Genomic DNA, 26,895 nt, shown 5'->3' with positions numbered 1-26,895 from the left:
AGACTATGGAATTTTTATGTTCAGTGGCTCATGGTATTGTTGAGGAGGTAAGGAGCACCTTTGCGGTGAGGAACGCAGTGTTAAATCTTCACCCACTCCTTATCCACTGAACAGGGTGCCCAGTGAGCGCCTTGCAACAATTCTGTTTGTACGTAAAATCATACATGTATTTTAAAAAGAACAGAGATCAAAAGGTTAAAGTGCTTATCACCAGATGGCAGGAATATGCGTGATTCTTCTCTGCCTCTTGTAAATTTTCTGTAATAAACTATATTACTATTTGAGCTGATGGGGATATGGGAATTCAACTTATCCAACAAAACACTGCAATTCAGTGATCCTGTCCCAGAGTACTCGCACTTTCGCACATGGGGCGACAGAAACTGAGGTGGCCCCATTGTTCAAATCATTTTTTGGTTTTCTGCTATTAATGATTTTGCCTTTTTGCTACATATTCTGCTGCTTTCTCAGTCTAGTTTTGTGTCTTTCTTTCTGTGGTGGGTCGCCTCATGTGATGAGAATGTCTTCATCTGGTAGAGACTAGGTGGCTAGTTGCAGGCAGCGAGTCAGCTCTGTTGTGTCTGAGTGATGAGGGGAAGGTGTCCAAGTCTTGCACTCTCTTGATTTTTCTCTGCAGATGGTTCGGAATATCTCTGGATAAAGTTAGACCTGTTAATCTTAGAGAGAGTGTCATGGAGAAAGGAGAGGATGCTGTGACGACCTTTATTTTAGTCTCTCTCCCTCCCCTTCCCTAAGCTCCGTATCCTTCACACACTTGAGTCTTTTGTGGATGGGTACTTCTTGGTTGGGTAATGTTGGAAAACTTTTCTAAAGATCATCCAGAGAGAGGTACTAACCAAGAAATAGGCCTCTAAGTAGTCTGTCAGTAGTTATTAAATTGGCTAAGATTGAGTAACTGAACTGTGTATTTGCAGCTATTTGTGCGTGTTGCGAGCAGAGGGTTTCTGAGCTGCGAAACGCTATGAGGATGTGTCTAGTGTCTAGGCCCTCTGGGCCTGAGGCAGCATACAGCCGCTTGCTGTCCCCCTGTGCGTTCTACCCGATGGTTCCTGAGTGGCCGCTCTTCTGCCTGTGGGCTTCGAGAAGCGGGACAGTTTTCCTTCAGACACCAGAGGAGGAATGTTTACTTCATCCTCTTTTACTACAAACGCTGTATTTTAACTGTTGATTTTAAGACTAAAAGTGTGCCTGCTAGTTTACTTTCCTGAAAATTTTCAGCTTGAGGTTGAGTTGTGTTTCACTAATTTTCCTTACGAGGGATACAGACCCACTTCTTAAAATATCACAGGGTTTGTGGTTCTGTAAATCCCCATCTCCGGCACTAATGATCATCTCTCGCTTTCAGGTAGGTTCGTTTCCAAGGGTGTTATGCTCAGATGCGGCCTTCTCTGTTCCCACCTGCTTGTCATGGCGGGACTGCTCTGAGTGCTGGGACGAGTCGGAGGCCCTGGGAAGGATGGTTGATGGTGTGGAGGGAGATCATTGCAGTCTGTTCTTTCCATCTTTGTTAGGGGATAAAGTTTTCATTCAGTCTCTAACCTACTCTGACAAAGGTGAAGAGGATCTTCCCAGCTTTGGTTGTGGTCCCAGTGAGCAGCACAAGTGCTAACAGGTAACAAGCGTGCAGTTTTCTTCGTTTTAAGTTGGTGTGAGTAGGCGTGCACCTTATTTCTCTCTGACTCTCTTGTCCCTATTGTAACGAGTAATTTCTTTGTTCCTATGCAGTCAAGGATTAGGAAACAATTTTAACAGATAAGGCAAAATGGCATATTCATTGCAACTCCATATCCTTTTCTGGCCAACCTTTGTTTCTTTGCTCACTGTCTGTTGAAAGACAACACAGTGCATTTGTCCTCATAGCTGGGAAATGAGAAAGAACTTTCCAGCTCCATTATTTTTGCTTGCATATCATGATTATTTTGTTTTTAGTAGTAAGGAAAAATCAGATTAAAGTTTCCATTTGAGTAGGAAGGAGAATCACCGTGAAAATAATTCATTTTGCCATATGGTAATTCAACCAACATCTCAACTTGAATATCCAGTATTCATGGCAGCCGGCCCTGGTGGCCTAGTGGTTAAGATTCGGCACTCTCACTGCCATGGCCTGGGTTCATTTCCTGCTTGGGGAACCACGCCACCCGTCTGTCGTTTGTTATACTGTGGTGGCTGCATGTTGCTGTGATGCTTAAAACTATGCCACCAGGATTTCAAATACCATCAGGGTCACCCACAGTGGGCAGGTTTCAGCACAGCTTCCAGGCTAAAACAGACTCGGAAGAAGGACCTGGCCACCCACTTCCAAAAAATTTTCCATGAAAACTCCATGAATAGCAGCGGAGCATTGTCTGATAACAGCATCGGAAGGTGAGAGGGTGTCACGGAAAGACTGTGCAAGGCTCCACTCTGCTGTCCACAGGGCCATTAGCAGTAGGAATCCATTCGATGGCGTTCATAACAACAAGTGTTCATGGAAGCCTTGGACTGAAGTTGGAGAAGCTTCTTTCTAGTAGTTATTGTTGAGTGTTTAGCCATCCACATACATAAATCTATCTGTGGAATGGGGTGAAACATTTATTAGCCCTGCCTTCTTCCTATGTCAGAGTCCCATGTTTTAGAGTCAATTAGTCAAAATGTTTACCTTGGTTTTAAAAAACTACATAGATGAAATATTTGGTAGTGATGCATATAATTAATTGTTGCTCTTTGAGGGAATTTTAATTTAAAAATACTAGTTATTAAAAAGTTGATTTAGGATTCTGGCAGCCATGCTCATGATTATATCCAGACTTTAAGTGTTTGAGCTCCTGGAAATAGCAGTTTTTTGGTATGATATCTATAAGTAGGTATTTATCTTTGGCTGTGTATTGTGTCGGGGTTGGAATTTGTTTTGGCTATAATCACAGAGTTAGCTGGACTGACAGAATCTGAAGCCCTGCAGCCTTCTTTACGGGACCCTGGGGTGGTCACCTTAACATCAGATATGCTGTGTGTGGTTTGGCATCTAACTAGCTATTAGGTGCACTCAGCTGGGTCTCAGAGCCTGCCTGCTATAGTCTGAATGTTTGTGTTCCCCCAAAATTCATACGGTGAAACTGGTATTAGGTGGTGGGGCCTCTGAGAGGCGCTTAGGTCGTGAGGATGAAGCCCTCATGAACAGGATTAGTGCCCTTATAAAAGAGACTCCACATAGATCCCAGCCCCTTGCACCATGTGTGGACCCGGAGAAGGTGCCAGCTGTGAACGCAAGAGGGCCTTCACCAGAACACCGCCGTGCTGGCGCCTGGATCTGGGGCATGCAGCCTCTAAAACTGTAAGGAATACATTTCTGTTGTTTATAAGCCACATCTGTGGTATTTTTTTATAGCAGCCTGAACAGACTAAGACTAAGACATTGCACAGTAGATCAGTCAGTAGTTGATAGAGTTTGATACACAGAGATGCTCAGAAAACGTTGAGTTTATGAAATAGAAATCTCTCTACTCTGAATGGATTTAAGGGATGTTTGGGGTTCAGACCTGTCCTGCAGCATCTCCCAAAGACCCAAATTAGCCATGGTGATGAGGAGGGTTAATCAGATTATAGGACCTCTTGGGAAGAACCCTTAAGGAGTCACGGGCCTCGGGAAAGCCTAGTTCTTCAGCCAAAACGCCCAACAGCCCACTACTCAGACAAAACTGGCTTTTTTGATATTTTTTAAATGCAGCCTCCCACCCTATTTCAAGAGGTATTTTGCTGCCACTGTAGTGTTAGCAGTAATTTCAATCAAGGAAATTAAAATAAATATTTTTCTCATGGTTACAATCGTAGTCTAAAAGGATTGTTTACTTTCTTAGAGTGACATTATTAAGTGTCAAAAATGGTTTAAAAGTAATGCAATGCCTAGATATAAAACTTGAGCAATGGTGTTTGTTTGGCCTCAAATTACTCCCTTGAAAAATAACACACATTTCTTTTAGCTCTGCTCTAAGGCAGCTGGAGAACAGGAGGGATGGACCCGCTGCCTCTCCTCTGTGGTCCTTTTGGGCCAAGAGTGCCACATGGTGACTGACCCTTCTTCAGGTGCTAGGGCACACAGCCAGCCTCGTTCACTCAGCACTGGGCACTGAGGCAGAAATCTGCATTGTTACATGCTTGAATAATGGAAGAAACCATGTATGTATGTCCCTATATTGTGTCCCCACCTACACTGTATACTCACAGAAACAGAGGCTTGTATTCTCTTGTTTATTCATTCAACAGGCACTTCTTAGGTACCCCCTTAGGGCCTGAGCATCATGAGCACATAGTAAAAGTTCCATTTGTTCAGTCATGATGTAAAATAATACAAGTAAGTAAACAGTGGAATAATGCAAGCACTTACTTTTTAAGAAGCTACAGACATTAATTAAAAAGTTGCTAAAGGAAGAACAGCCCATTCGTGCTGCCACTAGCCCTAAAACACCCTCACTTTGAACCCTCACTGTATTAGTTCCTTTGTTGTTTCAGCATAAGTTGCATGTGTGAGGTGCAAACAATTTCTCTTCCCTGACACTTTCTCTCTGAGAATCAGCTGGTCAGTGTCTTTTGCTCCTAGGGAGAGGCTAATGGGAAGGAGATATGTGATGGAAGTTGACTGGGCTCTTTCATGCCCCATCTTTTCTTCTTTTAGAACCTCAGCTTCCCTTCTCTCTCCCAGCTTCCAGGATATTCCTTGGTGATAAGAAGAAAGGAGAGGAGGAAAAAATGAGATCTGGCAAAATTGTAAGCAAAGAGACAGAGCCACAAATCTGTCTTAATATCCATATAAATGCTGTTATGCTGATTGATTAAACATTTTAAAAATATTTACATAGTATATATGATACTTGTGACCATAAAGCTGATTCATATCCAGGTGACTTTTATTGAAGAGCTCTGTTTAGGACTACTGAGTGCCAAGCACCCTCATTAACATAGTCCTCACTGGAAATAGAGGAAACCAAAAAGAAATGGAAGGTCTCCTGCTTGCTTCCCCTTAATACAGTATTTCTTAAATAGTATAACTTAAAGAGATAAGAGAATTTTTAAATTTAAATTTAAGTTTCTGGGGCCAGCCCCATGGCCAAGTGGTTAAGTTTGCGTGTTCTGCTTTGGCAGCCAGTTGTTCGCAGGCTCGGATCCTGGGCGTGGACCTAGCACTGTTCATCAAGCCATGCTGAGGCGGCGACCCACACAGAAGAACTAGAATGACCCACAACTAGGATATACAGCTATATACTGGGGCTTTGGGGAGGAAAAAAAGGAAGATTGGCAACAAATGTTAGCTCAGGGCCAATCTTCCTCACCAAAAAAGCATACTTTAAAAAATAAATACATGTAAGTTTCCAGCGCTAATGTGAGTTAGCAGAAGGACACCATAGAACCGACTTAGTTGATGGTGCGGAGCAGTTTAGTGGCTGAGCGGTGGGGGTGAGGGAGTGTCCTCTGTTCGAGCTCCGTCCTCTAGTGGCTCTGTCAGCAGTACGAACCATGAGCCGGCTGTACTCAGGCCACTGGGGGAAACAAAACACAGACCAAAAACAGTTTTGCTTTAATTTCAACCTAATATCTTCTTGTTGACCAAGAATCAAATCATTCTTTTAGTAAGCTCTTTACTTTCATCAAAGGGACAGTTAAGATTAGGAGGACACATACATTCACACACAAACTATTAAAAGATTTTACTTGTCACAAATAACTCAATGTAGTGTTTGAATTTTTTCCCAAATACATTTATTACTCTTTTTTTCCTCCTTGTCCATGCAATTATCTAATGGAATGATATTTTTGACTTCTTTTTGTACTAATCTGCGTGTATATAAACTTAATACATATACATAATAAAAATTGAAACTACACACCTATAAGAACAGTTAAAATAAAAAATAATCATAACCCCAAATGCTGACAAGGATGTGGAAAATTGAGTCTCTCATACATTGCTGGTGGGAATGTAAAATGATATGGCCACTCTAGAAAAAAGTTTGACAGTTTCTTAAAGAAACTAAACATACGCTTATCATTACAACTCAGCAATTTCACTCTTGGACATTTATCCCAAAGAAGTGAAAACTTAGATTTACACAGAAACTTATGCACAGCTGAATTCACAACAGCCCCAAACTGGAAACTACTTAAATCTCCTTCAATGGGTGAATGGTTAAACAAACTGTGTTATGTCCATACCATGGAATACTACTCAGCAATAAAAAGGAGCAAGCTATTGAGATATATATATATATAACTTGGATGCATCTCAAGGACACTATGCTGAGTGAATGAAGCCAACCTTAAAAGGTGACATCCTGATGATTCCATTTATGTAACTGTCTTAGTTTGGGCTGCTATAACAAAAATACCATAGGTGGGGCCAGCCCGGTGGTGCAGCGGTTAAGTGCGCACGTTCCACTTCTCGGGAGCCTGGGGTTTGCCAGTTCAGATCCTGGGTGTGGACATGGTGCCACTTGGCACACCATGCTGCGTCCCACATATAAAGTAGAGGAAGATGGGCATGGATGTTAGCTCAACGCCAGTCTTCCTCAGCAAAAAGAGAAGGATTGGCAGCAGTTAGCTCAGGGCTAATCTTCCTCAAAAAAAAAAAAAAAAAAACCATAGGCTACATGGCTTAAACAACAAATATTTACTTTTCAGGGTTCTGGAGGCTGAGATCCAAGATCAAGACACCAGCAGATCATGGTGTCTGATCCACGTCCTGGCTTGTAGACAGCTGCCTCTGGCTGTATCCTCACATGGTCAATAGAGAGTCCTCTGTGTCTCTTCCTCTTGTTATAAGGGTATTAATCCCATTCTGAGGGATTAATGCCCCACTCATGACCTAATGTAACCCTACTCACCTCCTAAGGCCCCACTTCCAAACACCATCGTATTGGGGGATAGGCTTCACCGTGTGAATTCTGAAGGACACAAATATTCAGTCCATGGCAGTAACACTCTCTAAATTACAACTACATGGATGAAAAACAGATTAGTGGTTGTCAGGGGTCAGGGATGGCAGGGTGGGGAAAGGTGGGTGTCACTATCAGAGATAACATGAGAGAGATCTTTGTGGTGATAGAATAGTTCTATACCTTGATGGGGTGATGGTTACATGAATGTACCCATGTGATAAAATGACTTAGACCTTGGGCAGCCCTTTGGCATAGGGGTTGAGTTCGTGCGCTCAGCTTTGGTGGCCTGGGGTTTGCAGGTTTGGATCCCAGGCACAGACCTACACACTGCTCATCAGGCGATGCTGTGGCAGCACCCCGCACAGAGAGTGGAGGAAGACTGGCACGGATGTTAGCTCAGTGACAATCTTCCTCAAGCAAAAAGAGGAAGATTGGGAACAGATGTTAGCTCAGGGCCAATCTTGTAAAATAAAATGATATAGACCTATACACATGCATTGTACCAATGTCAGATTCCTGGTTTTGATATCGTATTACAGTTACAGAAGATGTAATCATTAGGGAAACTGTGTGAAGTGTACAAAGGACTTCTCTGTACAATTTTTGTAACTTCTTGCAACTCAATAATTATTTCAAAATAAAAAGTTAAAAATTCGATTGTAGATCTTTCACATTATTTTTAATTCCTTGGCAGAAAAGAGACTTCATTGTGTCATATGTTCAGGAGCCATTAGCTTTTTCTTAGTTCTACTTTTCTGTCTGGTAGAAATAAACCAGTTATGAAGTAAATCAGATAGTTAGATTTTTAGATCTCCTGCTGACTCAGAGTGCTTAGCAGACTGGTAGCTAATTTGCTTTCGTTGTTTCCATGGTTTGCTAGATCAAGTAGATGGATTATTCACACCACTTCATTCATCAACATACAATTTACTGTGCATCTGCAAAGTGGTGGCCTCTTCATGACTCTCAGGCACCAGCACGAGCAAGACAAAGTTCCTACCCCCGTGGAGGTTACATTTTTGGCATGTGAAGAGAGGTGAAAAGGTAGAGATGTGTCTGCAGCGCTCCCTGATGCAGTGTGAACTGAAGGGAAAGGTAGAGACGTGTCTGCAGCGCTCCTTGATGCAGTATGAACTGAAGGGAAAGGGGAGTCTCCCAGTGCTGGCTTCTGTGCTTACAGGGCTGGCTTCTGTGCTTACAGGGCTTCTGCCCTGTAAGTTGGTGTCTCCAAGTAGCATTACCTCAGTGTGGCTGAGTATTTTGGATCTGATCATGTTTCTGGCAGGATAATGAACATGATTTGAAATCACTAGAACTAGTATGGCTTAAGAAATGTAAAGAATATGGTAAGGAGAATAAGGTAAGGAAAATAAAGAAGTGGAGCCTGACAGCTTTTTTCTTTAGCATGGACAAATATATCAGTTCCTGGAAGCACCAGTAAGGGATGGATTTTACAAAGAGGTAAAAAACAAACAAACAACAACATTGGAGGCAGATGTCTGAATTTGAACTTGGGACATTCCACTTACTAGCTGTGTGACTTTGAGCAGCTCATTTAAGCTCTTTGAGAAGGTAATATAAGTCTTGTTTATTTTATTTATTTATTTTTAAAAAGTATTTTTTATTTTATTTTTTTTAAAGATTGGCACCTGTGCTAACATCTGTTGCTAACCTTCTTTTTTTTTCCCCCCTTCTCCCCAAAGCCACCCAGTACATAGTTGTATATTCTAGTTGTAGGTCCTTCTGGCTCCGCTATGTGGGACGCTGCCTCACCACGGCTTGATGAGCCGCACTAGGTCCACACCCAGGATCCGAACCAGCAAAAACCTGGGCTGCTGGAGCAGAGCGTGCAAAACTTAACCACTCGCGCACGGGGCTGTCCCCTTGTTTATTTTTAATGCAGGATAAATTAACTCTATTTGAAAGCTAATAGTAAACTGGCAAGTTGGGAGGATTATTGTTGAGAGACATAGTGGTGGTGGGCCTCCTTCCTCCTTTTTCACCATCAAGTCATTGTCTAGAACCTTCTCCCCGGGGAGGGGAAGTCCCTATGTTCATGGACTGAGTCCCTGTATACCAAGGTAGAGAAGTTTAAAGATAATTAAAATAAAGTTTGATTTTGAGTTTTGGAAAGAGGAGTGTCTTAGGTAAAGTAGAAGTGTGAATAGAGAGAACATAGTCAGGTTAAGAGGGAAGAAGTGTTCTGGGCCGGAGGCTTGTCTGGCTCCGCACTGCCTGCCATGCCACCTAAACTAATTCAGTGCATTGTGCTTCTGGTCTCAGAGTCCGAGTGTGTGTGTGTGTGTGTGTGTGTGTGTTTCCATGCCTGCTGCCTCCTCTCTCTATTCCCCGTGGTCATTTAAAAAAATATTAAACATGAGGGTGTTTCTTTCCTATTAAAAAACGGTGAGTCTCTTGTTCCATAAGCCACAGGCCTCAGACGTGGGCAGGATCCACAGCCTTTGAGTTTCTGACCTGTGCTCTGAGTTCTGTAAGGTTCTGAGTGAGAAGACTAGATCTCATTTTCTGTTTCTAGTACCATGTTGTATCCACTACCTGATCTTTTCTAGTTAACCTCTTTTGCTCTCCAGAAATTATCTTTAACCATTTTCTCACATAGTAAACAATATAGGCTCTAGAATCAGACTACGTAGGTTTAAATCTTGTCTTCACCTACTTACTAGTTATTCCTCATCTGTAAATAATACCTACCTTATCGGGATATGATAGTAAGCACTTACTAACACTTGGGCATCATTATTCATAGTTAGGTCTCAAGAGCCTCAGCCACATTTTATCTATTTGCTATTGATTTCATGGCTCTCCTATGTCTGGTGTGATCTGCTCTGTTGGTGAGTGTAACTTTTACCTGTTCTCAAGATTCCCTTTCTCAAGTGCCCCTTGGTACCTTGGTGTTTGTGGGGTGGTACATTGGTGCTGAAAGGGCTGAAACTTGAGAAGACTCTGAACCCTTGTATTGCCAGTGAAACTGCATCATCATCACCTTCACAGCTGATACTGTTACATGACGGCAGTAGTGTGGAGTGAGTACAGCAGAATGCCAGTGGCATCCTTAGTCATGATAAAGACCAAGGAACATTGACTCCCCTAAGACAGAATTCGGCGGGGTCAAATAGAAAGAGTTCTAACTAAACTCCAGTTCTTTCCTATTTCCTCATGTGTCCATTCATTGAACAGTGTCGAACTCTTACTATGTGCCAAGTACTAGGATAAATAAAAGTCAAACGTAGCTCTTAATTTTGGGAACTCTCAGACTCCCAGGGGAAGGCAGCCTAGGGCATAGCTGGCAAGCATGCCCTGGGCATTATGCCCCTCAGAGTGTGCCGGCACCGTTGACCACACCAGACAGCTTGTTAGAAACACAGAATTGCTTGGGGGTGTTCTTCGAGCTCTCCAGGAGATTCCTCTGCCCACCACAGTTGAGAGCACGATGTTAGTGTTGATGAAGCCTGGGGACAGATACCCAGGGGACATGGCTATTTCTTTCTCTGGGAGCTTACCCAGCAGTCCTCTGTCCCTGGAGTAGCATTTGTAGACAGAGTCTGCCGGGAAGGCCGCTCCAGCAAGGACTGCCACCATGCTGTGGAATGTTTTCTAGAGCTTCCAGAATACCTCAGTAAATCAGGACTGTCACGCCCATTGACTGCTTTGCTGCTGGAGCTCTTAACGTGAAGGGCCAGGAGCGACCCTGGCAAGCCTGGGGCTGACGTGTGTGGGAACAGTGGGAGTGACCCTGGCGGGGAAGCAGGGGCGCCTGGATATTGTTTTTCCACCTCCTGTCCCGCTACTTTCTGCCCTGGGCTCCGAGCTCTCAAGCACCCACAGATGGCGTTCCCGGGCAGGGCGCGCCCCTATGTCATCCCAGAGAACGAAGAAATCCCCCAGACAGCCCTTAACAGTGTCCACCAGGCGAATGGCAATGAAGACGAGAGGGCTGTGTCCAAGCTGCAGCGCAGGCACAGTGACGTAAAAGTCTACAAGGAGTTTTGTGACTTTTACGCGAAATTGTAAGTGTCCCCTCTCCTGGAACTCCCCTCTTCCACATCTAGTCCTCTTGGGCACTAGCCGTTTACAGTTCTATTTGCTCGACTTTCAGCAGGGGCTTCCCAGGGTGACTGAGGGTCGGGGGCTGGGGAGCTGCTGCCGCCGGGCTGCGTCAGCAGGCAGGTGGGTGACCCCTCCTGTAGACTGCCGGGGGTGAAATGCAGATATGAAGGAAAATGCCACCTTTCAAGTAGGAGGAGGCATGTCCTTGTCTTCAGTAGGCTCCTGAGAGTAGCAGGCTTTCATTAGGTAGTACAAGAGGGAGGTTTCGAGTCCTCATTGTCAGGATGTATAATACGAAAATTTTATGCTCTAAAACTTCCCATAGATAAGGATCAGGTTGAAGGAAACAGTGAAAAACTGAATTACAGACTGTTGATAAAGATACACATTTTTGTTATGTTTAACAACCAACAATTTGAAGTAGGCTAAATGGGTTTCTTAATACAGTCTCTAAAGGACTGAATGAATAAATAAGTATGTTGTGTAACTAGCAAATATGTATTTGTAAATAAAACATGCCATTAACTCTAAAAAGTTAGTCTAATTCATATTATTAAATGGGTTTTAGCAGTTTAAAAAAAAATAGTGCAAAGTAGTATTTAGACCAACTCTTGTAAGATTATTGACCTCATTCAAAGTTGGAATCTTGAAATTATTATAAATCCCCAATTTGTCATGTAAGGGTTCAGGAGAGTTTAAGTGACCTGATTGTCTATTGCGGTTAATCCGTTCTGTCTAGTACTGCCACAGATCACATTTGTTTTCCTAACAAGAGTAACTGGGCCATTGTAATTATACTATAACTGAAATACTGAGTGAACTCTCAGGATGCTTTTTAGATTTACACATTTTTGCATTTTAATGCCAGAATATTTGTTGCACGTACTTTGGTAACTGAGGCGCTTGAGTCTGGCAGGCTCAGGTTTCTGTGTGTGGGTGATGTGGAAGTCGGTCAGCACGGTCAGTCACGGCAGCCAGGGGTGGAGTGTCCGCTAAAGGCGCTCACATATCTGTGTTCTCCCACATCTGTATTCTTGTCAGCAACACTTTGTCGTGAAAATTCTTTTCTGAAAAATTAGCAAATTAATTCTAACTAACTGACAGCTATAACTATCATTCGTACTTTTAGAAAGTACCTTCTATCAGATATAGTATTAAAGGCAGAAATCAACTGTACTCACACAGGTCGACATAGCCCATCAGCTGTGACAAAGGTTCCTCTTTGGTGGGGCGCTGTGAGGGGGCTGCGGGTTTGGGGGGGGGACGTGGGAAATCTCTGAACTTCCTGCTCAGTTTTGCTGTGAACCTAAGACTGCTCTAAAACATAGTCTATTAAAAAAAGTACGTAGTGTTGGAGGGTCAAAGACGAGAGGAAAGGGAAGTGTAAACAGCTCACTAGGTTGGTGAGGTTGTTGGTCTTTTTTTTTCTGAAAGTTTCCTCTAAAGTTCTGTTTCCTTTCTTTTCCTCCTTGTTATTAAAAGGAATACCTCTTCAAAAATACATATTATATTATCTCTAAAACTTAGTTTATTTTTCCCGTGTGTGGGAAAAAACTTATATGCTTGTTTTTATAATGTGTCTACCTATTTTCTAATTGTTTGACTATTTGAATATAAACAGTCTGTAGTATAATGAGTATAAACAAGTCAGTGATAAATGTGCTGATCTTGTGACCCCTTTACACTCTTAAAAATTACTGAGGTCCCCAGAGAGCTTTTGTTTATCAATATTAACTGTAGTAGAAAATAAAGCTGAGAAAATTTTTTAATATTTATTAATTTAAAAAACAAACTCATACACATTAATAATATTAATAAACATAAATGACAAAAGGTTGGTGGGAAAAGTGGCAGTGTATTACATTTTTGCAAATCTTATTAATATCTGTCTTAATAAAGGGCAGTTTCTCATATCTGTGTCTGCATTCATCCTATTGTAATATATTATTTTAGATAAAATAAAGAAAGAAAATATGGCCTCCCACAGAGATGTAATTGAAAAGAGAGGGCCTTCCAAACCCATGAAAGGGTCATGGGGGTCCCTACACTTTGAGAACCACAGATCTAGGTAATCATGAATCAAGACATTCCAGAATGTTCTTCTTTTTCAGCTTTTTTAGAGTTCTATTAAAATCATTGAGGATTTGGTGAATCTTTTGAGAGGATTAAAATTAATAATAGTGCTTTATATTTTAGTAGCATCTGCTGGCTTCCAAAGTGGTTTTATATATTTTTTCTTATTTTATCCTCAAACAGTACTAAGAACTGCTGGGGCAGGTGTGGGCTTACCATTCTTCATCAAGGGACACCTGTGGCTTTTGGTCAAGAGAAAGGGGGAAGCACAAACCTTTCCAGGAGTTTTGCTGAAACGGCCACAGTTCGTCAGGCTTATAGCAAAGCCCGCTGAAGAAGGGGCTTTATGGACTTTTCTGCCTGACTCACAGTGACTTTGAGATGACAAAGTAGAAAATTTGTTTTCATATGAGACTTAGGCTAGGTTTGCCAAACAATGAGGCGGTCTCCCTTCCTCCCTTCCTTCCTTTTTTTTTTTTTTTTTTTTGGTGACGTTTTAATTCTCTATTTAAGCCCATGAAGTCAAGTTGAGTTTTGATGGGTACTGGGTTATGAACACGGTACTTCTGCATGGGGTAGTTATGGCAAGGCTACAAAATAGGAAGACTGTTCTTTGGAATCTTTTGGCGGAAGGAGGCACAGTTGTCGTCCGTTGGGGTGGGATGGTATGTGCAAACCCTTTTGCTAAGGAAAGAGCAAAACTCAGAAACTGCTATGGGACAAGGCAGTTAATGTGTCTGTAAATGGAGACCCCCATCCTGCCTGCCTCACGGGGCAATTGAGGAGATTCAGGGGAACGTGGGCAGTAACTTCACAAGTAGATCGTTTCAATATCCGGGTGGTCAGAAGTGGCACAGGGGACCAGATACACAGGGAGAGCTTGTTCTGAGTGGGCGTCTGAAATAAACTTGCCACATTATGAAGGACAGCTGACTACTGACTGCTCTGCTTAGGGGACCTTCTCCGCTCCAAGGCCTTTCAGAAACAGAACAGTTCTTGACGTGAAATCCAGGGGGCTCGTTAGAGAATAAATAATCATCTGTTATATGCTTGATGATAACGCTTTTCTTCTTCTAAACTACACGGTGGGTAGGTGCAACTTGGGACCATTGATTGAATGCCTCCTGTGTTTTTCCAGGTGTAGGAAAATGACTGGCGAGGGAGTCACCAAGTCACTGGGCTTGTCTGGTTCCTTGACTGCCTGAGTTTCATTTTCCTCACCTGTGAAGTGTGGTGGTGCCCCTGTCACCTCCTCTCACGTGTTTGAAATTGGTATTGCAATTCGGTTGTAATCTTGTGAGCAGGGGACCTGGAGTCTGGTCCACCTCTCTGAACCTCCGTTTCATTCTCTGTAAAATGACCTTCATAATGTAAAATTCGGTGATTTTAAGATACTTAGAGATAATAGGTAGATAAATAAGATATAGATAATAAGATATTTATAATATTAGTGTCCAAATTTTTTTTTTTTTTTTACTAATTAGATTGTAGGACTAAGGCATCTTGGCTAGTTTTAAGAGTTACTTAAGCAGATGCTTTCAACAGGTTATAGCCAAAGGGATGATCAGTGACTAGGCTATGCCATGGCATTCAGTGGATGTACAGTTTAGATTCTGTTCTCAGAAGGGAGAAAAATTGGCTTTGAGATGTTGACTTGGGGATGTTTTATTTAAGCTACTTACGAGCTCCTTGAGGCTGACTGTTGACTCTCATCTCTATCCCTAGTTCCCATAGAGAGTGGGCACTGGCCATAGTATGTTTAGCAGGAGGACTGTCAGGATTGTTAAAGAAAAGCAGATTCCGAGCAGGAGGCCCTTTCAGAACCTGAGATACTAGGACAAAGAGATGGGAACAGTTTGAGTTGAGTACTTAAGACCCAAGCAAGAAATTGGGCTTTATGATAGATAAAATACGATTTTTGTGAACAGGTAGAATTTGCTGCTCAGTTCTTTGTGTCATTTGGTCTTATATCTAAGAAAAGCTTGACAGTCTGTGACGGCCTGTCTTTTGTGTGTTTCAGCAACATGGCCAATGCCCTTGCCAACGCCACTTGTGAGCGCTGCAAGGGGGGTTTTGCGCCCGCCGAGAAGATCGTGAACAGTAATGGCGAGCTGTACCATGAGCAGTGCTTCGTGTGTGCTCAGTGCTTCCAGCAGTTCCCAGAGGGCCTGTTCTATGAGGTGAGTCAACCTGGACAGAGCAGAGAGGTACCATTCCCCTCTGCTCCCTCTCCTTCCCTTCCTTGTTTGAGGCATCCTTCTTCATTTTAGATTTCAGTATCAAAGGTTACCTTGAAGGGGCAGGAACACTGCCAGGTGTTTGGTACTTGTCAGGTCTGTGATGGCTCAGGTATGGAATGCCCTGACAGTCCCCACCATTTATACTGTTTATTTCATCTTCCTCTTTCAGAACCGCCCCCCCGGTACCTCGTGACTTGACCCATCAGAGCTGAGCAGTTCAGCTCAGCAGACAAAACCTTTTCATACGCTTCAGCCACAGTTTTTCTGGCTTCTCCACCCAGGTCCCCACTTGCCTTCTCCCCTACACATACCTCCTGATTCCTGCCTCTGTGTCCTGCCTCCTCAGAGGACCACTAAACATCCTCTTTAAAGGAAGATATCTGTTACCTGCTCCACAACTTTGAGGCGATGAGTGGTAACTTCCATGGATTCATGTTCTAAGGAGGATCTTGTTTGGGAACGAGTATTTGGGGGGATACCTTGCTTGTATTTAGCTCTCCTGTATGTCTTATATTCTTTTCCAAATACTTGGTTTTCTTGATCCTCCAATATTACCACGTGGTCTTCACTTCCTTTGTTTTTATTCTTACCATAACTGAAACCTCCTTTTCACAAAATAGTCTACTTTTGGGACTGGTCTAGCGAAGCTGACTGCATGCTGTTAATGAAAATAAGAGTGATGTGAGTGTGTGTGTGCACATGTGCGTGTGAGATCAATTAGATCATTTACTTTTACCAAGTTGGTCCTTACATATTTGTGTATCTATATGTTATTCATATGTGTGTCTCTATCTGGTAATATATGTACATAGAATTATGTTACAGCCAAAGGTGGCTGCTCTTTGATTTCTTCTGCCTTGATTTTTTAATTTCTCTGTTTTAAAAGCCATTCCTGAGGAAGGAAAGGTGGTTTTTAAAGATCATTAGTAAGTCAATTGTTTGCCTCTCAGACAGCATTTTCCCGTAGAAACAATGCCTCCTGAGAGTGAGGCTCCCAGGCTAGCCTGCAGGAAAGCTATTTATGCCGTCATGGCACCTGAAATACAGAACTACTATGTGGATAGTAAAGTAACTCTGGGAAACAGCTGTAAGAGCTTTCATTAGGAAACACCATTTTATTCACTAGAACACACTTTTTGAGCTCCTACCGTGTCTCAGAAACATACATTCCCTACAACAAAAACCCTGGCAATAGGAATAGGAGTTCTTTTTCTCTTTTCTTTCACTTCTTCCTATCTCCTTCCCTGGGTATTGGGAATCTCTTTCCCGTCAAGGGTGATGGCTTTGGGATGGGAATGGCAAGTGACAGCTGAGGTGAGACAGGAGCAGGAGAGAAGCAGTCCAACCGCAGGAGGGGAGAGGGGCTGTAGTGGCTGTGAATCTAGACATCAAGGTCACAGATCTCTCCTGAGCTTGTGGGTGGGTCCACCATTGGTAAGGAGAGTGGCCACTAGATTCATGAAGAAGAAAAAGAAATCCCTAGGGGCTGAGGCAGCAGGAAGAGAAAGGGAGAGGGGGGAGTTACTCAATCGAGTAAAAGGATCGAAGGACCTGCTTCTTCAGAGTCTTGACACAGCCTCTCAGGTCTCTAAGTCAGCACAGTGGAGGGGTGCCAGGACTGCAAGGAAGGAGGGGAGACTCCAGAGCACCTTGAAGGGAATCGCAGACTCTGCCTCCAGAGGGAACATCAGTCCTCACACTCTGTAAACCCCTTCTTATCTTACCTCTACGTTTTCTTTTCACTTGAGGCCCAGAGAGGTTGAAATGTCCTGATATCACAGCAGATTGGTGATATGAATGGGATGAGAACCTCATTTGATCTCCTAATGTCCAATGTGGTATTCTTTCCCTTACATATTCTTTTCAAATCTAAGACATGTTTATTGAAATGAGTAGTTATGGCAAAGGCCTTAGGAGAGATTCCAGAGGAACAATAGAGAAGACCTCAAAAGAGAAAGGCAGGCTGTGTTTTCCCAAACATTTTTGTTATTTCCCTGGCCTGCTGTTCCCTTTCTATCACTTTCTTTTTCCTACCTTGTCCATCCGCCTGCCGCTTTGGAGTCGTTGCCCTCACCTCCTAAGCTCCTAGTTCATGTGTGGGTACCGTCGCTGCCCTGCCACTTGTGCTTAGTCAGAGGGCAGGCTCCGGCAGCGCCTGAGTGGACGGAATAAAGCATGACTCACACTTGTTCTCCTGCCACCTCTCACTCATCTTTCCTTCTGGACTATAAATACCCTCCCTGGGTCGTCTGATATTATTCTAGAAGATGTTAGGATTATCCAGAACTAGTCTAGGACAGGCATACCTCGTTTCATTGTGCTTCGCAAATACTGCATTTTTTACAGATTGAAGGTTTGTGGCAACCCTGCATCGAGCAAGTCTGTAGGTGCCATTTTTCCACCAGCATTTGCGTACTTCATGTCTCTGTGTCACGTTCTGGTAGTTCCGGCCGTATTTCAAACTTTTCCATTATTATTGTATTTGTTATGGTGATCTGTGATCAGTGATCTTTGCTGTTACTGTTGTAGTTGTTCTGGAGCACCATGAACCACGCCTGTATAAGACGGCAAACTTAATCAATAAACGTTGTGTGTGTTCTGACTGCTCCACCAACCAGCCATTCCCTCGTCTCTCTCCCTCTCTTTGAGCCTGCCTACTCCCTGAGACACAGCAATATTGAAATTAGGCCAATTAATTACCTGACAATGGCCTCTGAAGTGTTCAAATGAAAGGAAGAGTCGCACATCTCTTACTTTAAATCAAAAGCTAGAAATGATTAAGCTTAGGAAGAAAGGCATGTCGAGAACCGAGACAGGCCAAAAGCTAGGCCTCTTGTGTCAAACAGCCAGGTTATGAATGCAAAGGAAAGTTCTTGAAGGAAATTAAAAGTGCTACTCCAGTGAACACATGAATGGTAAGAAAGTGAAACAGCCTCATTGCTGATACGGAGGAAGTCTTATTGGTCCGGATAGAAGATCAAACCACCACAACGTTCCCCTAAGTCACAGCCTAATCCAGAGCAAGGCCCTAACTCTCTTCAATTCTATGAAGGCTGAGAGAGGGGAGGAAGCTGCAGAAGGAAAGTCTGAAGCTAGCAGAGGTTGGTTCATGAGGTGTAAGGAAAGAAGCCACTTCCATAACAAACATGCAAGGCGAAGCAGCAAGCGCTGATGGAGAAGCTGCAGCAGGTTATCCAGAAAATCTGGCTGAGAGACTCAATGAAGGTGGCTCCACTAAACAGCAGATTTTCAATGCAGATGGAACAGTCTTTATTGGAAGAAGATGTCGTCTGGGACTTTCGTAGCTAGAGAGGAGAAGTCAATGCGTGGCTTCACAGTTTCAGAGAACAGGCTGTCTCTCTTATTAGGGGCTCATGCAGCTGGCGACTTTAAGGTGGAGCCAATGCTCATTTACCATTCCAGAAATCCTCAGACCCTTAAGAATTATGCTAAATCTATTCTATGTGTGCTCTATAAACGGAACAACAAAGCCTGGATGACAGCACGTCTGTTTCCAACATTGTTTACTGAATAATTTAAGCCCGCTGTTGAGACCTACTGCTCAGAAAAAGGGATTCCTTTCAAAGTATAACTGCTCATTGACAATGCACTTGGTCACCCAAGAGGTCTGATGGAGATGTACAATGAGGTTAATGTTGTTTTCATGCCTGCTAACTCAACATCCATTCTGTAGCCCATGGATCAAGGAATCATTTCAACTTTCAAGTCTTATTATTTAGAAATACTCTTCAGGGGCTGGCTTAGTGGTGTCGTGGTTAAGTTTGCACTCTCTGCTCAGTGGCCCAGCTTTCACGGGTTCAGATCCTAGGCACGGACCATTCATCAAGCCATGCTGCGGCAGTGACCCACATACAAAATAGAAGATTGGCACAGACATTAGCTCAAGGCTAATCTTTCTCAAGCAAAAAAGAGGAAGATTGGCAACAGATGTTAGCTCAGGGCCAATCTTCCTCACCAAAAAAAAAAAAAAGAAAAAAACTTTTCATAAGCCTGTAGCTGCCATTGGTAGTGATTCCTCTGATGGACCTGGGCAAAGTCAGTTGAACACCTTCTTGAAAGGATTCACCATTCTAGATGCCATTAAGAACATTTGTGATTCACGGGAAGAGGTCAAAATATCAACATTAACAGAAGTTTGGAAGAAGATGATTCCAGCCTTCATGGATGACTTTGAGGTTTCAAGACTTCAGTAGAGGAAGTAACTGCAGATGTAGTGGAAACAGCAAGAAAATTAGAACTAGAAGTGGAGCCTGAAGATGTGACTGGATTGCTGCCATCTCATGAGAAAACCTTAACAGAAGAGGAGTTACTTCTTAAGGGTGAGCAAAGAAAGTGGGTTCCTGAGATGGAATTGACTCCTGGTGAAGATGGTGTGAAGATTGTTGAAATAACTACAAAGGATTTAGAATTTACATGAACTCAGTTGATAAAGCAGCAGCAGGGTTTGAGAGGATTGACTCCAATTTTGAAAGAAATTCTACCGTGGGTAAAATGCTGTCAAACAGCATCGCATGCTACAGAGAAATCGTTCATGAAGCAGAGTCAATCAGTGTGGCAAACCTCACTGTTGTCTTATGTTAAGAACTTGCCGCAGCCACCCCCACCTTCAGCAACCACCACCCTGATCAGTCAGCACCATCAACATCGAGGCAGGAGGCTCCACCAGCAAAAAGGTTATGACTCGCTGAAGGCTCAGATGGTGGTCAACATTTTTTAGCAATAAAGTATATTTTAATTAAGGTATACATTTCTTTTTAGACATAATGCTGTTGCGCAGTTAATAGACTACAGTATAGTGTAAACATAACTTTTATATGCACTGGGAAACCAAGAAATGTTTGTGACGTGCTTTATTGTGTTATGCGCTTTACTGTGGTGCTCTGGAACAGAACCTGCAGTGTCTCCGGGGTCTGCCTGTAATGGGCTGTTGCCCAGTTAAGCTCCCTTGGGTCCTGAGGAAGAGTGCTATTTTTAGCTACATTTACAATTAAAACCCTTTTTTCAGGCCAGGGATTTGTAAACCTGCATGTGGAGAATACAGCTTTTCCTTTGGTTGAATGATATAGAGACAAAGCTATCCAAGACTTCCAAGAAATAATCTGCATTTTCAGTTATGTCCAGCAATCAATTGTTTTCCAGAAAAGGAAGCTCAAAAACTTACCTCGTTTGCTTTCCATTTGAAACATGACTTACGTGCTTCAGTCTTGGTAACAATAGCAAATGCGTCTTTTCCACTCTATATCTTTGATATTGATTTTGTCTTGTCATTAAAACATCATCCTTCCCTCATTTCCACAGTCCCTACTCTCTTCTCTAGAAAACTAGCTGTGAAGACTTACAGGGGGGTTCTCTGCACTCACTCGCCCCTGAAAATGGGATCCACTTTACTGTGGAATTTCCTGATGTTCTGGATCAGAGAGCCAGGACAGATTCCCTTGAGCCACGAAGACAGGTTAGAGTTGGATGTTGTTTCCTGCCCACTCACTGGGATGGGTGTCTGAGCTGAGCTGACTGAGCGCAGGTCTTTCTGGCTCATCTGCACCTCCTTAAGAGTGATTTAGCAGCAAGCAGGATTATTAACCACATTGGCTCCTTACTCAAGGTGAATTTGAATCCCACTAGATTATGTGGTTTAAAAAGTGAACTTAAGGGTTGCCATTAAGCTTGTAATCCATCACCACTGAAGAATGTAGGGTAGAACTTAAAGATTCTTATGCTCTGCAGCTTCTGTCGTCAGTAAGGACTACTTTACGCAAGGTGTTTCTTAACACAAGACATCATTAGTGGTGCTTTCAGCCTATCCCATCTGTTTCATTTCACTTATCCTCTCTGATTCCACACAGCACTTTGTTTATACCTTTAGTATGGAGAGCATTTACACATTTTAGTATAGCTATTTATTTATATGTTTATCTTCTTCCCGTCAAACTTTGAATACCTTAGGTACAAGGACTGTCCTAATTAATTCATTACCTCTATGACTTGTTTTACAGCATTTGATGACTATTAGATGCTTAATAAATACAGTGGTATGTATACAGTACTTGCATAGTATACATTGCTAATATACCAACTAGGAACTAGGTCAGGCATTTTCTAAAGTAAACATTTGCAGGCTATACTTCAAAATCTTGGTACTCTTTACCCAATTCCTATTGTTCATCTCATGAACATTGTCCAAGCTTTATCATGCCTGCATGTAGAGTGGCGAATGAAAGAAATGCATTCTTAAGTGGAAACAGGAGATTTCAGTTGTGGATACAACCATGAGTAGAACTCCTGAGCCATGATGTGTTTTCAGTACCATATGTGGTCCACTGACTTGATATGTTGGTTCAGGCCAATGTAGTGGTGTTGAATAAACTTACTTTCTTTTTTTTTTTTTTTTTGCTTTTTCTCCCCAAATCTCCCCAGTACATAATTGTATATTTTCATTGTGGGTCCTTCTAGTTGTGGCATGTGGGACACCGCCCCAGCATCGCCTGATGAGCAGTGCCATGTCTGTGCTCAGGATCCGAACGGCAAAACCCTGGACCGCTGAAGCAGAGCGCGCAAACTTAACCACTCGGCCACCAGGCCGACCCCTGAAGTTACTTTTTATTTAAAACCTACAGTAAAGTTGAAAGAATAATATAATGAATATTGTGTACCCTATGCATCTCACACACACACCACACCCATTTTTTGCCAAATAATTTGAAAGTAAGTTGTAGACATATGACACTGAATGAAGTTACTTCTAATTTTTGTGTTTTAGAGGAAAAGGGGCAATGGAGGAGTTATAGTTAAGAGGTGATTTTGGGGATACTGGCATTACCAAAATGTTCTGTGATTGAGTGACATGTTATATCAAGTTGGGATCTTAATATACTCACTTTGGGTATTGGAGTATCATTTCTTGAATTAAAAGCTCTCCTCCCTCCAGTTTGTTTAAATGATTCAAATAACTGTAAATTCTATTTCCAAGAGCATACATTAAAAAGAAAAGAAAAGGAGCATAATTCTCTTCCCCTTGAGTATGGGCTGGACTTAATGACTCACTTCTAACAGGGATGTAGCAGGGGTAAAGTACTAACTTTGCAGTGGAGAAACCTGGCAGATATTAACCAAGTAATCAAGGTTAACATCAGTAAGAAGTCATGTACTCCCAAGATGCTGCAACAAATAGAGCACATTATTACCTCTGTGGTAGTCTTCCCCCAAATCTATGACCTTAGTCTACTCATGAGACAAACCCATAATGAGGAGCACTCTGCAAAACACCTGACCAGCACCCTTCAAAAGTACCAAGGTCATGCAAGACGGGGCAAGACTGAGTCTCCTCCACAGACTGGAGGAGACTAAGGAGCTCCAGGGGTCTGACTTCCCTGAGATTGGGGGAGTGACGTTTGTTCATTCATTTATTGACCTATCCATCCATTCAACAAATATTGGTAATATTAGCTAGGCAGTTACAATGTGCCAGGCACCGTGTTATGTTCTAGGGTAGGATGATGAACCAAATAGATGCAGTCTTCAGGGAACTTGTGCTACAGTGGATTAGACTAGACTGATCAAGATCAAGTCATTGAAAGTTAGATACAAAAACTTCACAGTCTTACGAAGTGCTTGGTAATATGGAAAAGTTAAATCTACCTGAGGACGGAATTTTCCCCCCAGAATCCACTGAAAATTGTAATAGATGGTGTTTAAAGTGCTTTATAGCACAGTGCCTGGCATGTGAGAAAAGCTTAATAAATGGCTAATACTGGTTTTTAGAAAATTTTCAGGAGGTGGTTTTGCACACTGTTAGTACGTATATCTACAGCACCTCCCAGCGTAGGGCCTTCCCTTTTGAGGGTGCTCTGAGTATTTGCTGACTGAGAGAAGCCATCAATGAAACTATGCAGCCTAAGATGTCTTAGGAAGTGTGTATCCATAATTAGGACTTTGCCGGACCTCGACATTTTCCTCAGATTTGCACAGTGGGGATAGAGGGTGGATTCATTTTATTGGTACGTGGTCAAAAAGGCACCCAGTAGTACCAGGCTATAATGTCATTGTTCCATGTCCAATAAAATCAGCTCTTCATCCCTGTTCAAGTGAGCAATTCTGAAGTAAAGGTCACATGTTGTGTTGGCAGAGAAGCCAGGGTTATTGTTCAACCATGATTTTTGAGTTCTGATAGAAACCCGCAAGATAATGTAAGAATTCTAGGTTGTATTCTCTATTGCTATGCCTGAGAGGTTGTGGATACAGAGGAAGAAGTACAGATTTGGGATCTGACAGCCATGGGTTTGAATCCCAGTTCCACTGGTTTTGGTGCAAGTTATATAATCTTTCTGAATGTGAGTTTTCTCTAACAAGGCGAGAATCACACATGTCTCATAGTGTTATGAGTTTGAATCAAGGTAGCATGTACATTACCCAGTAAGTTAGCCCACTCTTTTCCTCCACTTCCCAGTGGGTACAACTTCAGAAAAGTAGTGCTTACGCACTCTAAACCAGGGCTCCTCCTCCTCAGCACTACTGACGTTTTGAGCTGGATCTTTGTTGTGGGGGCTGTCCTGTGCATTGTAGGATGTTTAGTAACATCTCTAGTCTCTACCCACTAGATCCCCAGTTGTGACAACCAAAAATATCTCCATACATTGCCAGATATCCCCTGAGGAGCAAAATCACCCTGGTTGAGAACCACAGCCCTAAACAATGAGGGCATCTTTTCACAAATAGGCAGTGAACTTCACTGTGGTAATAGAAGCTGATCTAAATGGGCATGTGCCCTGGGTTACTGAGGTCTTAGACTACATGAAACAAAAGTCGTTACAGTCCTGTCTCAGAATTTGACTGTAGTCAGAGTTAATTTTTATGCCATAAATTTAATTAGAAAGTATTTCTAGAAAGAGTTCACTTAAGAAGGACCCTAGAGAAAGCTTAGATTTTCTTGTTTAAATTGGCACAAGGGAAAATAAGTATACCACTCTTGGATAGTTCATCACTCAACTATTTGTAATGAAAATATCATCCTCATTTAGCAGAAGGCAAGATATGTTTTCTGTGTGCTGATTAGAACTGGTTCCCCAAACTGAAATTCATTTTTATCTATTCAAATGTTATACTTCTGCATTTTAATTTTAAATAAGTTTTAAATATTAATGATTATAAAAATTATTCATTTTTAAATGTTATCTCTATCAGAAGATAGTGATCATGGTCCTAATAGAAACAATGCAAACATGTTAAACCAATAACAGTGGTGTTCCTTTCCACCACCACCACAAGTCGAGGTGCTGCTTCCCGGTTTCTTGTGAGTCTCTCAAAGGTGGGGGTCCACCTGGCTTGTGGTACTTCACATTCCTTTACGATGCCTGGAATGTTGTCCTTTATGCATCAAGAAATGCCCTATAATTGCTAATTTTAGAAGATTTATGAGTTATATTTTTATTCCTAAATATTAAACCCGTGTTATGAGCTATGCACTATACTAGATGTTTTACAAACAATTGTTCTTATTCTTTTTCTTTCATTTGATTCTCACACAAACCCTGCAAGTTAGGTATTTTTATTTCCAATTTATGTATGGCCATGATGAGGCTCAGAGACTTTGCCCACAGTTAACTGGTGGATAAGTAGTCAAATCAGGATTTTATCTCAGGCCTGCTCATCTCCACAGCTGTGTTCTTCTCCACTGTGATGCCCTGACTCTCACTGAACCTGAAATGGTGCCCTAGGAATGATATTTTAAAAATCTGGTAGGTCATGCTCTCTTGTATATGGCGTCACTGCTGTTTCATTCAATTATCAATGAATATTTATGGAAAGTCTACAATGTATGGCATGCTGTGTAGACCACACCATGTCCTAGTTCCAGGAGTGAATACAATCTTCACAGTGTTTTAGATAGAACTTGAAGACAGCTATCATGGTTCTTTTCTCATTTTCAGACCAGGAAAATTTAGAGAGATTTTACAAATTTATGGGTTATGTATGATTAGTGATCTTTAAATTTGGTGTTGTAGTTAAACCTTCAAAGTGAAATCTGTTGGTTTTCATAAATTAGCAGTATCTCCAATCATCCTCCAGTACACATGAAGAAATATTTGTAAGATGACCAGGTCATTGGTGGCATGAGAAGGCTGATTAAATGCCATTTCCAGGGGGAAATGCCCATTCAACCCAGAGGCCCTCACATCAACTTATAGAGCCACTGTAGTGGCTCCTAATCTAACTTTGTGACATCTCAGAGTATCTCCAGTAAAAGGATTATCTTAATTTCTCCCCTAAGAAAATACTTGTGGAGCGAAATGGAACCAACAGTTATAGAGTGATATAATTCCAGAAATATTACAAGCTGGGATGGACTGACCCAAGGACCAGGGACTTGGTGTGCAGCCTTCCTCAACCTGGCCTAGTACACATTTAGAGTGTGAGGTCTTTGTTGATAATTCAGATTTCTTTCTCTCTCCTTCTTAGTTTGAATTTCCCAAATGTGTTCTTTTTTCTCTATCGCAAAATACATAACAGGAAAGACCAATTTATGATGAGTGATTTAGTGGAAAGATGTTTTACAAAGAGATTTCTTCCCTCATTTCCTCTTACACGGAATCCTGATTACTCAGGAAGGCTGAAACCTGAGAAGGGAAGACTGGTCGGGAGGAAACTATCCAACTAGAGAAGGTGCTTATCTGCTGACCCACTCGCCCAGAAGCAGTTTCTGACAAACCAGTACAGATCGGCAAGTGAGGGTTTCCAACATTTGCGCTTGACTGGAAGTGAGACCATCAGCTGAGTTTCTAATGCTGAGCTGTTTTTAAAGCAGCAGGATTCTTCTCCCCCCACCCCCCAAGGGAATTTTTACAGAACTGCAAAACCTAAAAACCTAGAACAGTTAAAAGCAGAGCCAGTCTGGGCTGCAGTTCGTCCTCTCCCACACTGGGCAAACCCTCTTCCCGGTGCAGGTGGTGGGGCCCCAGGATTCTTAGGCATTTTGTTTAAACACTACTAATTTGGAGCATGAACATTTCTTACAGGCTTATTGTATTTTAAACCAATTTTGGGTTGTAACGTGTCGTTACCTAGAAAGGCAGTTTTAATGGAAGTTTGATTCTTCTGAATTTATGATTTTTGATTTTTGCTCATTTTACATCCTAGAGTTTTACTTGGGATCAACTTGTGGCCTTTCTCCTAGGCTCCGAAATTGAGCCATGACTGTGTTTGGCCATTTCTACACACTGTAGCAAAGAGGCAGCTCCTCAGAGCAACAGAAGCCCTCCACTTGCAGTAGTCCTCACGCTCGGTGAGCACCCCAGGGCCTGAAGAGAGTGGCACTGTGGACGGTATCAAGGGATGCCATTTCCTAATCTTCAGATTCTCGTTTCAAGGAACTCAATTTCTGACTTTTTCTTCCTAAAATTGGCTTGCCTGATATACTTTTATTCACAATAGCACGCACTTCTCCTGCTTTTTGGAAGAAAGGAATCTCAACTCTTACTATGATGACTTGCTCCAGGACACCGATCAAAAGGCGTCAGTCGGGGCCTTAAGCCCTTCAGGCGCCCAGTCTGCCCTGTGCTGTGTCTTCTCTTGTT

At 42.4% G+C, this 26,895-nt stretch overlaps 1 protein-coding gene across 16 annotated transcripts in view; it reads left to right on the top strand.

Moving 5' to 3' along the window:
• Nucleotides 1-26,895, top strand: part of LIMS1 (LIM zinc finger domain containing 1) — a 158,546-nt gene that overhangs the window by 117,000 nt on the left and 14,651 nt on the right. For 10 of the 16 annotated variants that reach the window (XM_070571969.1, XM_070571968.1, XM_070571967.1 and 7 more), the window contains one exon: nucleotides 15,088-15,247. In XM_070571969.1, the coding sequence (XP_070428070.1) occupies nucleotides 15,088-15,247 (160 nt within the window). Of the gene's footprint in view, nucleotides 1-4,674; nucleotides 4,762-10,619; nucleotides 10,955-15,087; nucleotides 15,248-21,778; nucleotides 22,303-26,895 lie in introns of those variants that run through there. The other 6 variants (XM_008507550.2, XM_070571964.1, XM_070571975.1 and 3 more) reach the window with 5 other exon arrangements.

This window comes from Equus przewalskii, chromosome 14 (assembly GCF_037783145.1).
Source record: "Equus przewalskii isolate Varuska chromosome 14, EquPr2, whole genome shotgun sequence".
Classification (NCBI taxonomy): Eukaryota; Metazoa; Chordata; class Mammalia; order Perissodactyla; family Equidae; genus Equus; species Equus przewalskii.
The sequence above is the reverse complement of the archived record's forward strand: the minus strand, read 5'-3'. Positions and strand labels throughout refer to the sequence as shown.